The sequence below is a fragment of the Hylobates moloch genome, unplaced genomic scaffold (assembly GCF_009828535.3).
Source record: "Hylobates moloch isolate HMO894 unplaced genomic scaffold, HMol_V3 SCAFFOLD_6, whole genome shotgun sequence".
Lineage (NCBI taxonomy): Eukaryota > Metazoa > Chordata > Mammalia > Primates > Hylobatidae > Hylobates > Hylobates moloch.
Window position 1 is genome coordinate 157,675,398 of NW_026652281.1, and position 13,793 is coordinate 157,689,190.

At 44.5% G+C, this 13,793-nt stretch overlaps 1 protein-coding gene and 1 pseudogene across 1 annotated transcript; both read left to right on the forward strand.

The window, feature by feature from the left end:
- Positions 1-34: 34 nt before the first annotated feature.
- Positions 35-3,552, forward strand: LOC131383750 (transcription factor NF-E4-like; annotated as a pseudogene).
- A 3,048-nt stretch (positions 3,553-6,600) lies between these two features.
- Positions 6,601-9,669, forward strand: LOC116471978 (AP-2 complex subunit beta-like). The gene is given in 2 exon segments (XM_032756125.2): positions 6,601-7,840; positions 7,843-9,669. Coding segments are annotated over 2 exon segments (2,808 nt in total). The 3' UTR covers positions 9,411-9,669.
- Positions 9,670-13,793: the final 4,124 nt, after the last annotated feature.

Consider the following 13,793-nt stretch of genomic DNA (forward strand, 5'->3'; position numbering starts at 1 on the left):
AATTCAAAGTACATACATAATATTAACAGTCTGAATGGGTGCATGCCAAGGAGACAAACAAAAGATTGATGAGTAACCTGTCTTATGTAATTATTGTATAATACTGTTAAGAACAGTGGCAAGTGAGAGGCTCCTGCCTGTTCGGTGCCCTTGACATAGAGAGAAGAAGTAATTATACAACTGAAACAGCATTTTTTAATATCATGGTGCAAGGAATGTCTTCTAAAACTTTGTTGACATATAATTCATATACCATATTATTCACCAATTAGTGTGTACAGTTCAATGTTTCCTAGTATATTCACAGAATTTTACATCCACTACAACAATCAGTATTATCTCCAAAAATTTCTATACAATAGCCTTTAACCCCCCAATCTGAAATTTTGCACCCATCCTGCCCTAGGCAACCACTAATCTAATTTCTATCTCTATAGATTAGCAGTTTCTGGACCCCTTAAAAAATAAATGAGGATTTTCCAGTGATCATGGCAGATGGGATGCAGGACTAGATTTCAGCTCCAGACAGAGCAGCATGCAGAGGCTTGCATTGTGAATTTTAGCTGCAGATCAACTGCAAGAACAGACCAGCGATTCTGAGAGGACCACAGACCCTCTGCAGAAGTGTACTGCTCCTGGGGGACATCCCAAATACTGTGAGTGCCCCAACAATGGAAGTGGCAAAGGGAGATCCCCCTCTCCCGAATACACATCCCCACTGGAGAAGCTGAAGGTCTGTTTGTGGGAGAAGTTCCTGACTTTACGTGCAGCTGAGTCAAATTAGAGAACCAAGCCAAGCAAAATATAGGGGTAGGGGAAGTAGCAGAAAGGTACTGGGAGCTCTCTGGATACCCAAGCAGCTCATTCCTGCCTGGCATCACAGGGATCTATCAGGAGGGTGGTCAGTAATGCAGGGGGTTCAAAGATTCTCCTCAGGGCCTGAAAGCTTGAAGGGATGAGTAACTGCTCCCTTCTCAGGCCCAGTCCCAAGATGCAAGGCCACTTGCATCAGCAGCGTGTGTCAGCAAGACAGTAGAAGCAGGAAGAGAGCCGGCCAGAAGACACTTACCTGGAAGACATGTACCCCTGAAGATCAAGAAAGAGGCCGTCCAGGTACTACATAGCAGTCACATCAGACTGGGACACTTACTGTTTACAGAGGACTACAAAGCCCCTGTTCCATCCTCACTTGGGGCTGACGGCATTTTAGGCCTCAGCCCACCTGAAACCAGGCACTCATTAAAACACCATGTTGCTCCACACCGCCTCGTGTTGTCTGTTGGCGCGCTCTTGCGGTTCAAACCGATTCAAGAACCTTACATCTGGTGCCAAATCCTAGGAGGGGCTCAGGTCTGTGTCTCTTGTGGACCTACCCCTCCACCCCAGACAGCAGGCCACAGCAACCAGACAAAGCAACCTCCTCAGCCTCCAGTCGCCTCTCTGTGCATGCGCATCTGCCACTGATCTCGCCTACTGGTAAGTTTCCCTGGGAGCCGGGTTAACAGGGCAAAATCTACATGGCCTTTCTTGGTTTCTCCAGTCCAAAAATCCAACACTGATCGAAGAAGGCTCCAGCGTGCGCCAGGCACTCGCTGACCGTCTGGTCTTAGGGGGATGCCTCTAAGCCATTTCATCCCGTTCCAGGAACCAAAAAGGCAGCGGAGACCATAACTCCTTTTATCGTCTCCCTCCAGCTGTCCAGGATGGTCTCCTTTTTCCGTGTTCTCTCGAGCTACCCTTCATTATGGGAAACTCCTGGTCCTCATTTCCAAAAAACAGCCCTCCAGGCTGCCTCATAAAAAATCTGCAAACCTTAGGCCTCAGGCAGGATATCTGCTGTAAGTGCCTTGTCTTTTTTATACAATAAAGCCTGGCCGCAGTATGAATTAGATAACGGGTCCAAATGGCCCACAAAGGGAACACTCAGCTCTACAATTTTAACTGACTTAAGCAATTATTGCAGATGACTGGGAAAATGGGGAGAAATTCCTTCTGCCCAGGCCTTTTTGCACCCAGATCACAACCCGACCTCTGCAATTCTTGCTTACCTATTCAAATCCTTCTTCATTCTCGCCGCCCTCATCGCCTTTCTCCTCCCGACCCTACCTCTTTTTCCTCATTGGATCAAGCAGACTTCTGCACCCCTCCCAGACCATACCCCTCCATCTCAACCATCTTCATTAACTCCCCAAGCTTCCTCATTGTCTTCTCAGCCACCATCTTCCCAGCCGCATCATCTCCAAAAGTACCACTTCGTTTCCTACACCGTCCTCTCCTCAGGAAAACTCTAGCCTCACCTGTACTCATTCTCCTTCCTCACTGCCCTCTCCTGAAGCCTGTAAACCCATCAAGCCACCTTACACCCATATCTATCCTCCACTGCCTGTCAACTCAACCCCCCTTCCCTCTTCAAACCCTCAGCAAGAACCCCTTCTGGCTTCTTCCTTCCCTCCTGTCCATACCAGCTGGGGCACCATCTTTGGCCCATGCCCCACCCGTACTTCAGCGCCGGTGCTAGAATGCCCCCTTCAGGAAGTAGCAGGAACTGAAGGTATCATTAGAGTTCATGTTCCCTTCTCCCTCACTGATCTCTCAAACTAACAAGACTCAGTTCACTTCCAGAAGACCCTACCTCTTATATTAGGGAGTTTCAGTACCTTACCCGGTCTTACGAACTAACCTGGTATGACCTCTACTTATCTTCTCTTCCACCCTCACCCCAGAAGACCAGGACCATACTTGGACCCTAGCTCAGGTGCATGCTAATACAATTTATCACCAAGCTCCTGCCCAGCATACTGGCACAGAGGCAGTTCCCAACCAGGACCCCCACTGGGATTATCAAGACAGGGCCTCTGGACACAGCCATCAAGACCACATGATTATGTGTCTCCTTGCAGGACTCAAAAAGGGTGCCCATAAAGTGGTAAACTATGAAAAACTTTCAGAAATCACCGAAGGTCCTGACAAAAACCCAGCCCTTTTTCTCTCTTGTTTAACTGAAGCCATGAGAAAATTACGAACCTGGGCCCAGCCAGCCCAGAAGGAACCACTATTTCAAACCTTCAGCTCCTCACCCAATCTACCATGATATTTGGCACAAGCTTCAGAAGGTTGATGACGGCCCTCAAACCCCACAGTGGGACCTTCTTAATTTAGCCTTCAAAGTCTTTAACAGTTGTGATGAGGAAAGTGAAAGAAAAAAACAGAGTTTCAAATGCTTGCCTTTACCCTGTAGGCCCACAGGGCTGCAGCTCCATACAGAAGCCTCCTAGCAAACCACCTCCACCTGGCGCCTGTTTCAAGTGTGGCAATGAAGGCCACTGGTCCAGGCAGTGCCCAAACCCAGCTGTGCCCACCAGGCTCTGCCCCCTCTGTGGAGGACCCAGTGGAAGTCAGACTGTGAGCGGCTCTAGCAAGGACCGCCTCCATCCCTTTCCGAGCTGGCCAAAACCTCCTACTCGGATCTCATCGGCCTTGCCACTGAAGACTGACAGTGCCCTGGAACAGATGTCCCAGCAACTACCATTGCTTCATCTGAGCCAGGGGTAACCCTGATGGTGGCAGGTAGGCCTGCATGTTTTTTAAAAATTAATATTGGAGAAACCTACTCTGCTTTATCTAATTTTACAGGATCCACCCAGTCCTCCCAAACCTCTGTTGTGGGAATCAATGGACAAGTATCCAAACCCCAAGCGCCCCCTCCACTTTTCTGCTCCCTGCACACCTTTTCCTACAGTCACTCTTTCTTAGTCCTGCCTTCAGGCCCAACTCTGCTCCTAGGCAGAGATATCCTTTCAAAACTCCACACTACTCTCCACTTCCACCCCTCCAAGGCCTCTAACAGGCTTCTAACTTTCTTCTACTCCTCCGACCTCCCACCCTAAAACATGCAACTTTTCCTTATACCCCATCTGTAGTTAACCCTACTGTTTGGTATACTTCCACACCCTCAGTCACAGAGCACAACACCCCCATCTGTATCACCCTTAAAGAGCCCACCCAGTTCCTACCACAGAAGCAGTATCTCATCCCCCAAGCAGCTCTCATAGGCCTAAAGTCTATCATTTCTCTCCTCCTCACCAGTCACCTACTCTGCCCAACAAACTCTCCTTTTAACACATCAGTTCTACCTGTTAAAAAGCCAGATGGAACTTATCACTTAGTCCAGGACCTCAGGCTCATTAACCAAGCTGTACTCCCAGTATGTCCAGTAGTTTCCAACCCATATACTTTACTTTCCTCACTTCGCTCTAATACCACCCATTTTTCTGTTCTAAGCCTAAATGATGCTTTTTCACAATTCCTTTACACCCTGATTCCCAAAACCTCTTTGCCTTTACGTGGGAAAACCCTGACACCCACCTTTCACGTCAGCTCACCTGGTGCGTACTACCTCAAGGTTTTAGAGACAGCTCCCACGTTTTTGGACAGGCCCTTGCTAGTAACTTTATCCCTAAAATCATCCTCTCTTCTTTAATATGTTAATAATCTGCTCCTGTGTAGTCACTCTCAAAGAGATTGCAACACCCATACATACTATCTCTCTTTTAAACTTCTTGGCAAAATAGGGGTATCAGGTCTTCCCTAAGAAAGCACAAATATACACCCCCTCAGTCACCTATCTAGGCCTAGCTCTTACCCCCTGAACCCAAGGGCTCACAACAGACAACATATTCCCTCTTCCAGTCCTTCCCGCCTCCACAAACTAAGCAAGAAATTCTCTCTTTTCCAGGATTAGTGAGATATTTTAGGCTCTGGGTTTTCTCCTTCGCTCTACTTACCAAACTGTTGTACCAAGCTGCCCCTCTCCATGAGCCTTTAAAACCTGCACAGCCTATTACTCAACCTTTCCATCTACTCCAAAAGGCTCTCATCTCAGCCCCCTCCCTCACTCTCCCAGACTTCACCAAACCTTTCTCCCTCTATACCGATGAACGGCGTGGAGTTGCAATACGTGTTCTAACCCTGTCTAAGGGACCCATCCCCCCCAGATTGCTGCCCACCTCCCTAAACAGCTTGAGGCCACAGTTCTCGGATGGCCTGCCTGCCTCTGAGCATTGGTGGCAGCTGCTGTCCTCACTCTTAAAAGCCTAAAACTATCTCTTCATGCCAACCTAACAGTTTATTCAACCCATAACATCAAAAACATGTTAGCTCACCGCAGTGTACTAAGTCTTTTCTCTGCCCCATGGCTCCTCCAGCTGTATGCTCTATTCACAGAAACTCCCCACATCACCATGCTAACCACCTCCCATCTAAACTTGGCCACGCTCTTACCTGAAGCTACAACCGCTGAAGACTCTTCTTCACACTCTTCTGTGTGAATACTGTTCAAACTTTTCTTATACCTTTTCCAAACCTAACAGAAAAATCCCTTCCAGATGCACCCTTTACTTAGTTTGTAGATGGTAGCTCCTTCCTACATCAAGGACACCGACGTGCTGGCTATGCTATAGTGTCACCCCCCAACACTGTTGAAGCCAATCCGCTCCTCCTAGGCACCACCTCCCAAAAGGCTGAACTCATTGCCGTCACTCGAGCTCTCACTCTCGCATCCGGAAAACAGATCAATATATTCAAATTCTTGTTATGCGTTCCATGTAGTGTACTCACATTCATCCATCTGGAAAGAACGGGGTTTCCTAACTGCAAAGAATACTCCTGTCATAAGTGGCTCTCTCATCAGCAAGCTCCTTCAAGCTGCCAGGCTCCCGTAGAAAGTTGCCATCATTCATTGCAGGGGCCACCAAACCCCAGACAATCAGCTGGAAATGCGCTAGCAGATCAGGTAGCCAAACAAGTAGCCCTACTACACTTTCAAGGCCAGTTGCTATCCTTGTCCTTGTTCTCTCCTCTTTACTTCTAAGAAGAAAAAGACTTCCGAGCCCAAAACCTTCAAAAGCAAGGACCATGTTATGTCAAGGAAGGGTGCTTAGTTCTTAATCACTCTCAAAGCCTTTCTCACCTCCAAAACCTCCACAACTCTTTCCATGTTGGTTACCAACCTCTTGCAACTTCTCCACCCTATTCTCTCTTGTCATCACCTTTCCAGGCATGTTCAAGAAATTATCCAGTCCTGCTCTATCTGCCACTCAGTGTAACTTCAGGGCTCCCTCCAGCCTCTGCCTTTTCCTACCCACCAAGCCCAGGGCCAGGTACCTGGTGAAGATTGGCAAGTAGACTTCACTCATATGCCACATGATAAATGGCTCTGCTATCTTCTAGTCCTTGTCTGTACTTTCTCTGGGTTGGCAGAAGTGTTCTCAACAACTTCAGAAGGTGCAAATATCATCACACAAACTCATCATGCATACAATTCCCCGTTTCAGACTCCCAACATCCATCCAGTCCGATAACGGTCCTGCCTTCATCAGCCAAATTACCCAAGGCATCTCTACATCCTTAAGAATAAAGTAAGTTCTCCACACACCCTACAGGCCTCAATCTTCAGGCAAAGTTGAAAAAATTAACTCTGTCCTTAAAGCCTAACTCTAAGCGTGACAGGCAAGAAACCATTACACCACCACCCGGGTTGTACTCTCCGGCTCCCTCTGCCACCCCCACCCTCGCCTTCGCCTCCACCTCCGATCCAAAGTCATGACTGATTCCAGGTATTTCACAACCAATAAAAAAGGAGAAATATTTGAACTAAAAGCTGAACTCAACAATGAAAAGAAAGAAAAGAGAAAGGAGGCTGTGAAGAAAGTGATTGCTGCTATGACTGTGGGGAAGGATGTTAGTTCTCTCTTTCCAGACGTAGTGAACTGTACGCAGACTGACAATCTGGAACTAAAGAAGCTTGTGTATCTCTACTTGATGAACTATGCCAAGAGTCAGCCAGACATGGCCATCATGGCTGTAAACAGCTTTGTGAAGGATTGTGAAGATCCTAATCCTTTGATTCGAGCCTTGGCAGTCAGAACCATGGGGTGCATCTGGGTAGACAAAATTACAGAGTATCTCTGTGAGCCGCTCCACAAGTGCTTGAAGGATGAGGATCCCTATGTTCGGAAAACAGCAGCAGTCTGAGTGGCAAAACTCCATGATATCAATGCCCAAATGGTGGAAGATCAGGGATTTCTGGATTCTCTACGGGATCTCATAGCAGATTCAAATCCAATGGTGGTGGCTAAGGCTGTAGCGGCATTATCTGAAATCAGTGAGTCTCACCCAAACAGCAACTTACTTGATCTGAACCCACAGAACATTAGTAAGCTGCTGACAGCCCTGAATGAATGCACTGAATGGGGCTAGATTTTCATCCTGGACTGCCTGTCTAATTATAACCCTAAAGATGATCAGGAGGCTTAGAGCATCTCTGAGCGGGTAACTCCCTGGCTATCCCATGCCAACTCAGCAGTGGTGTTTTCAGCGGTAAAAGTCCTAATGAAGTTTCTAGAATTGTTACCTAAGGATTCTGACTACTACAATATGCTGCTGAAGAAGTTAGCCCCTCCACTTGTCACTTTGCTGTCTGGGGAACCAGAAGTGCAGTATGTCGCCCTGAGGAACATCAACTTAATTGTCCAGAAAAGGCCTGAAATCTTGAAGCAGGAAATCAAAGTCTTCTTTGTGAAGTACAGTGATCCCATCTATGTTAAACTAGAGAAGTTGGACACCATGATTCGTTTGGCATCTCAAGCCAACATTGCTCAGGTTCTGGCAGAACTGAAGGAATATGCCACAGAGGTGGATGTTGACTTTGTTCAAAAAGCTGTGCGGGCCATTGGACGGTGTGCCATCAAGGTGGAGCAATCTGCAGAGCGCTGTGTAAGCACATTGCTTGATCTAATCCAGACCAAAGTGAATTATGTGGTCCAAGAAGCGATTGTTGTCATCAGATCTTCTGCAAATACCCCAACAAGTATGAAAGTATTATTGCCACTCTATGTGAGAACTTAGACTCGCTGGATGAGCCAGATGCTCGAGCAGCTATGATTTGGATTGTGGGAGAATATGCTGAAAGAATTGACAATGCAGATGAGTTACTAGAAAGCTTTCTGGAGGGTTTTCTCAATGAAAGCGCCCAGGTGCAGCTCACTCTGCTTACTGCCATAGTGAAGCTATTTCTTAAGAAACCATCCGAAACACAAGAGCTAGTCCAGCAGGTCTTGAGTTTGGCAACACAGGATTCTGATAATCCTGACCTTTGAGACCGGGGCTATATTTATTGGTGCCTTCTCTCAACTGACCCTGTCACAGCTAAAGAAGTAGTCTTGTCTGAGAAGCCACTGATCTCTGAGGAGACGGACCTTATTGAGCCAACTCTGCTGGATGAGCTAATCTGCCACATTGGTTCTTTGGCCTCTGTGTATCATAAGCCTCCCAATGCTTTTGTGGAAGGAAGTCATGGAATTCATCGTAAACACTTGCCAATTCATCATGGGAGCACTGATGCAGGTGACAGCCCTGTTGCCACTACCACTGCAACAAACTTGGAACAGCCTCAGGTTATCCCCTCTCAAGGTGATCTTCTAGGGGATCTTTTAAACCTTGACCTTGGTCCCCCAGTCAATGTGCCACAGGTGTCCTCCATGCAGATGGGAGGAGTGGATCTCCTAGGAGGAGGACTAGATAGTCTAGTGGGACAATCCTTCATCCCATCATCAGTGCCTGCAACCTTTGCTCCTTCACCTACACCTGCTGTGGTCAGCAGTGGACTGAATGACCTGTTTGAACTCTCCACAGGGATAGGCATGGCACCTGGTGGATATGTGGCTTCTAAGGCTGTCTGGCTACCTGCAGTAAAGGCTAAAGGCTTGGAGATTTCAGGAACATTTACTCACCGCCAAGGGCACATCTATATGGAAATGAACTTCACCAATAAAGCTCTGCAGCATATGACAGATTTTGTAATCCAGTTTAACAAAAATAGCTTTGGTGTCATCCCCAGCACTCCTCTGGCCATCCATACACCACTGATGCCAAACCAGAGCATTGATGTCCCCCTGCCTCTCAATACCTTGGGCCCAGTCATGAAGATGAAACCTCTGAATAACCTCCAGGTGGCTGTGAAAAACAATATCGATGTCTTCTACTTCAGCTGCCTCGTCCCACTCAATGTGCTTTTTGTAGAAGATTGCAAAATGGAGCACCAGGTCTTCCTTGCAACATGGAAGGACATTCCCAATGAAAATGAACTTCAGTTTCAGATTAAGGAATGTCATTTAAATGCTGACACTGTTTCCAGCAAGTTGCAAAACAACAATGTTTATACTATTGCCAAGAGGAATGTGGAAGGGCAGAACATGCTGTACCAATCCCTGAAGCTCACTAATGGCATTTGGATTTTGACTGAACTACGTATCCAGCCAGGAAACCCCAATTACACGCTGTCACTGAAGTGTAGAGCTCCTGAGGTCTCTCAATACGTCTATCAGGTCTACGACAGCATTTTGAAAAACTAACAAGACTGGTCCAGTACCCTTCAATCATGCCGTGATAGGTGCAAGTCAAGAACTCTTAACTGGAAGAAATTGTATTGCTGTGTAGAATCTGAACACACTAAGGCCACCTAGCAAGGTAGTAACTAGTCTAACCTGTGCTAACATTAGGGCACAACCTGTTGGATAGTTTTAGCTTCTTGTGAACATTTGTAACCACTGCTTCAGTCACCTCCCACCTCTTGCCACCTGCTGCTGCTATCTGTCCTTACTTGTGGGCTTCTCCATGCTGTACCAATGGCTGGCTTTTTCTACACCCTCTTTTGAGTGTAGTTTGGTGTTTTGTAATTGAGAGCTCATTTCAAAAGCAGAAAAAGACAACAAATATTAAAGCAAGGAAAAGTATCAAAAACAAAAAACAAAAAACGCCTAACACACCAAGCAGGCTCTAGAAACCCGCGAGTCATGGACAAAAAAATCTCCCTTTTGCCCTCATGAGACTTTGCACAACACCAAAACCAACCTCTTTTTCTTTTTGCTTTGTTTTTGTTTTGTTTTGTTTTTATTATACTTTAAGTTTTAGGGCACATGTGCACAACGTGCAGGTTAGTTACATATATATCCATGTGCCATGTTGGTGTGCTGCATCCATTAACTCGTCATTTAACATTAGGTATATCTCCTAATGCTATTCCTCCCCCCTCCCCCCCCCACAACAGTCCCTGGTGTGTGATGTTCCCCTTCCTGTGTCCATGTGTTCTCATTGTTCAATTCCCTCCTATGAGTGAGAACATGTGGTGTTTGGTTTTTTGTTCTTGTGATAGTTTGCTGAGAATGATGTTTCCAGCTTCATCCATGTCCCTCCAAAGACATGAACTCACCATTTTTTATGGCTGCATAGTATTCCATGGTGTATATGTGCACATTGTCTTAATCTAGTCTATCATTGTTGGACATTTGGGTTGGTTCCAAGTCTTTGCAATTGTGAATAGTGCCACAATAAACATACGTCTGCATGTATCTCTATAGCAGCATGATTTATAATCCTTTGGGTATATACCCAGTAATGGGATGGCTGGGTCAAATGGTATTTCTAGTTCTGGATCCCTGAGGAATCGCCACACTGACTTCCACAATGGTTGAACTAGTTTACAGTCCCACCAACAGTGTAAAAGTGTTCCTATATCTCCACATCCTCTCCGGCACCTGTTGTTTCCTGACTTTTTAATGATCGCCATTCTAACTGGTGTGAGATGGTATCTCATTGTGGTTTTGATTTGCATTTCTCTGATGGCCAGTGATGATGGGCATTTTTTCATGTGTCTTTTGTCTGCATAAATGTCTTCTTTTGAGAAGTGTCTGTTCATGTCCTTTGCCCACTTTTTGATGGGATTGTTTGTTTGCTTTTTTTTTGTAAATTTGTTTGAGTTCATTGTAGATTCTGGATATTAGCCCTTTGTCAGATAAGTAGACTGCAAAAATTTTCTCCCATTCTGTAGGTTGCCTGTTGATTCTGATGGTAGTTTCTTTTGCTGTGCGGAAGATCTTCAGTTTAATTAGATCCCATTTGTCAATTTTGGCTTTTGTTGCCATTGCTTTTTGTGTTTTAGACATGAAATCCTTGCCCATGCCTGTGTCCTGAAAGGTATTGCCTAGGTTTTCTTCTAGGGTTTTTATGGTTTTAGGTCTGACATTTAAATCTTTAATCCATCTTGAATTAATTTTTGTATAAGGTGTAAGGAAGGGATCCAGTTTCAGTTTTCTACATATGGCTAGCCAGTTTTCCCAGCACCATTTATTAAACAGGGAATCATTTCCCTATTTGTTGTTTTTGTTAGGTTTGTCAAAGTTCACATGGTTGTAGATATACAGCATTATTTCTGAGGGCTCCAGCTTTGTTCTTTTGGCTTAGGATTGACTTGGCAATGTGGGCTCTTTTTTGGTTCTATATGAACTTTAAAGTAGATTTTTCCAATTCTGTGAAGAAAGTCCTTGGTATCTTGATAGGGATGGCATTGAATCTATAAATTACCTTAGGCAGTATGACCATTTTCATGATATTGATTCTTCCTACCCATGAGCACGGAATATTCTTCCATTTGTTTGTATCCTCTTTTATTTCATTGAGCAGCAGTTTGTAGTTCTCCTTGAAGAGGTCCTTCACATCCTTTGTAATTTGGATTCCTAGGTATTTTATTCTCTTTGAAGCAATTGTGAATGGGAGTTCACTCATGATTTGGCTCTCTGTTTGCCTGTTATTTGTGTATAAGAATGCTTGTGATTTTTGCACATTTATTTTGTATCCTGAGACTTTGCTGAAGTTGCCTATCAGTTTAAGGAGATTTTGGGCTGAGATGATGGGGTTTTCTAGATATGCAATCATGTGATCTGCAAACTGGGATAATTTGACTTCCTCTTTTCCTAATTGAATACCCTTTTTTTCCTTCTCCTGCCTGATTGCCCTGGCCAGAACTTCCAACACTATGTTGAATAGGAGTGGTGAGAGAGGGCATCCCTGTCTTGTGCCAGTTTTCAAAGGGAATGCTCAGTTTTTGCCCATTCAGTATGATATTGCCTCTGGGTCGCTCATAGATAGCTCACATTATTTTGAGATATGTCCCATCAATACCTAATTTATTGAGAGTTTTTAGTATGAAGGGTTGTTGAATTTTGTCAAAGGCCTTTTCTCCATCTATTGAGATAATCATGTGGTTTTTGTCTTTGGTTCTGTTTATATGCTGGATTAAGTTTATTGATTTGCATAGGTTGAACCAGCCTTGCATCCCAGGGATGAAGCCCACTTGGTCATGGTGGATAAGCTTTTTGATGTGCTGCTGGATTCGGTTTGCCAGTATTTTATTGAGGGTTTCTGCATTGATGTTCATCGGGGATATTGTTCTAAATTCTCTTTTTTTGTTGTGTCTCTGCCAGGCTTTGTTACCAGGAGATGCTGGCCTCATAAAATGAGCTAGGGAGGATTCCCTCTTTTTCTATTGATTGGAATAGTTTCAGAAGGAATGGTACCAGCTCCTCCTTATACCTCTGGTAGAATTCGGCTGTGAAACCATCTGGTCCTGGACTTTTTTTGGTTGGTAAGCTATTAATTATTGCCTCAATTTCAGAGCCTTTTATTGGTCTATTCAGAGATTCAACTTCTTCCTGGTTTAGTCTTGGGAGGGTGTATGTGTCGAGGAATTTATCCATTTCTTCTAGATTTTCTAGTTTTATTGCATAGAGCTGTTTGTAGTATTATCTGATGGTAGTTTGTATTTCTATGGGATCAATGGTGATATCCCCTTTATCATTTTTTATTGCATCTATTTGATTCTTGTCTCTTTTCTTGTTTATTAGTCTTGCTAGCGGTCTATCAATTTTGTTGATCTTTTCAAAAAACCAGTTCCTGGATTTATTGATTTTTTGAAGGTTTTTTGTGTCTCTATTTCCTTCAATTCTGCTCTGATCTTAGTTATTTCTTGCCTTCTGCTAGTTTTTGAATGTGTTTGCTCTTGCCTCTCTAGTTCTTTTAATTGTGATGTTAGGGTGTCAATTTTAGATCTTTCCTGCTTTCTCTTGTCGGCATTTAGTGCTATATATTTCCTTCTACACACTGCTTTGAATGTGTTGCAGAGATTCTGGTATGTTGTATCTTTGTTCTTGTTGGTTTCAAAGAACATCTTTATTTCTGCCTTCAATTGTTTATGTACCCAGTAGTCATTCTGGAGCAGGTTGTCCAGTTTCCACGTAGTTGCATGGTTTTGAGTGAGTTTCTTAATCCAGAGTTTTAGTTTGATTGCACTGTGGTCTGAGAGACAGTTTATTATAATTTCTATTCTTTTACGTTTGCTGAGGAGTGCTTTACTTCCAACTATGTGGTCGGTTTTGGAATAGGTGTGGTGTGGTGCTGAAAAGAATGTGTATTCTGTTGATTTGGGGTGGAGAGTTCTGTAGATGTCTATCAGGTCACCTTGGTGCAGAACTGAGTTCAGTTTCTGGATATCTTTGTTAACTTTCTGTCTCATTGATCTGTCTAATGCTGACAGTGGGGTGTTAAAGTCTCCCATTATTATTGTGTGGGAATCTAAGTCTCTTTGTGTGTCTCTAAGGACTTACTTTATCAATCTGGGTGCTCCTGTATTGGGTGCATATATATTTAGGATAGTTAGCTCTTCTTGTTGAATTGATCCCTTTACCATTATGTAATGGCCTTCTTTGTCTCTTTTGATCTTTGTTGGTTTAAAGTCTGTTTTATCAGAGACTAGGATTGCAACCCCTGCCTTTTTTGTTTTCCATTTGCTTGGTAGATCTTCCTCCATCCCTTTATTTTGAGCCTATATGTGTCTCTGCACGTGAGATGGGTTTCCTGAATACAGCACACTGATGGATCTTGACTCTTGATCCAATTTGCCA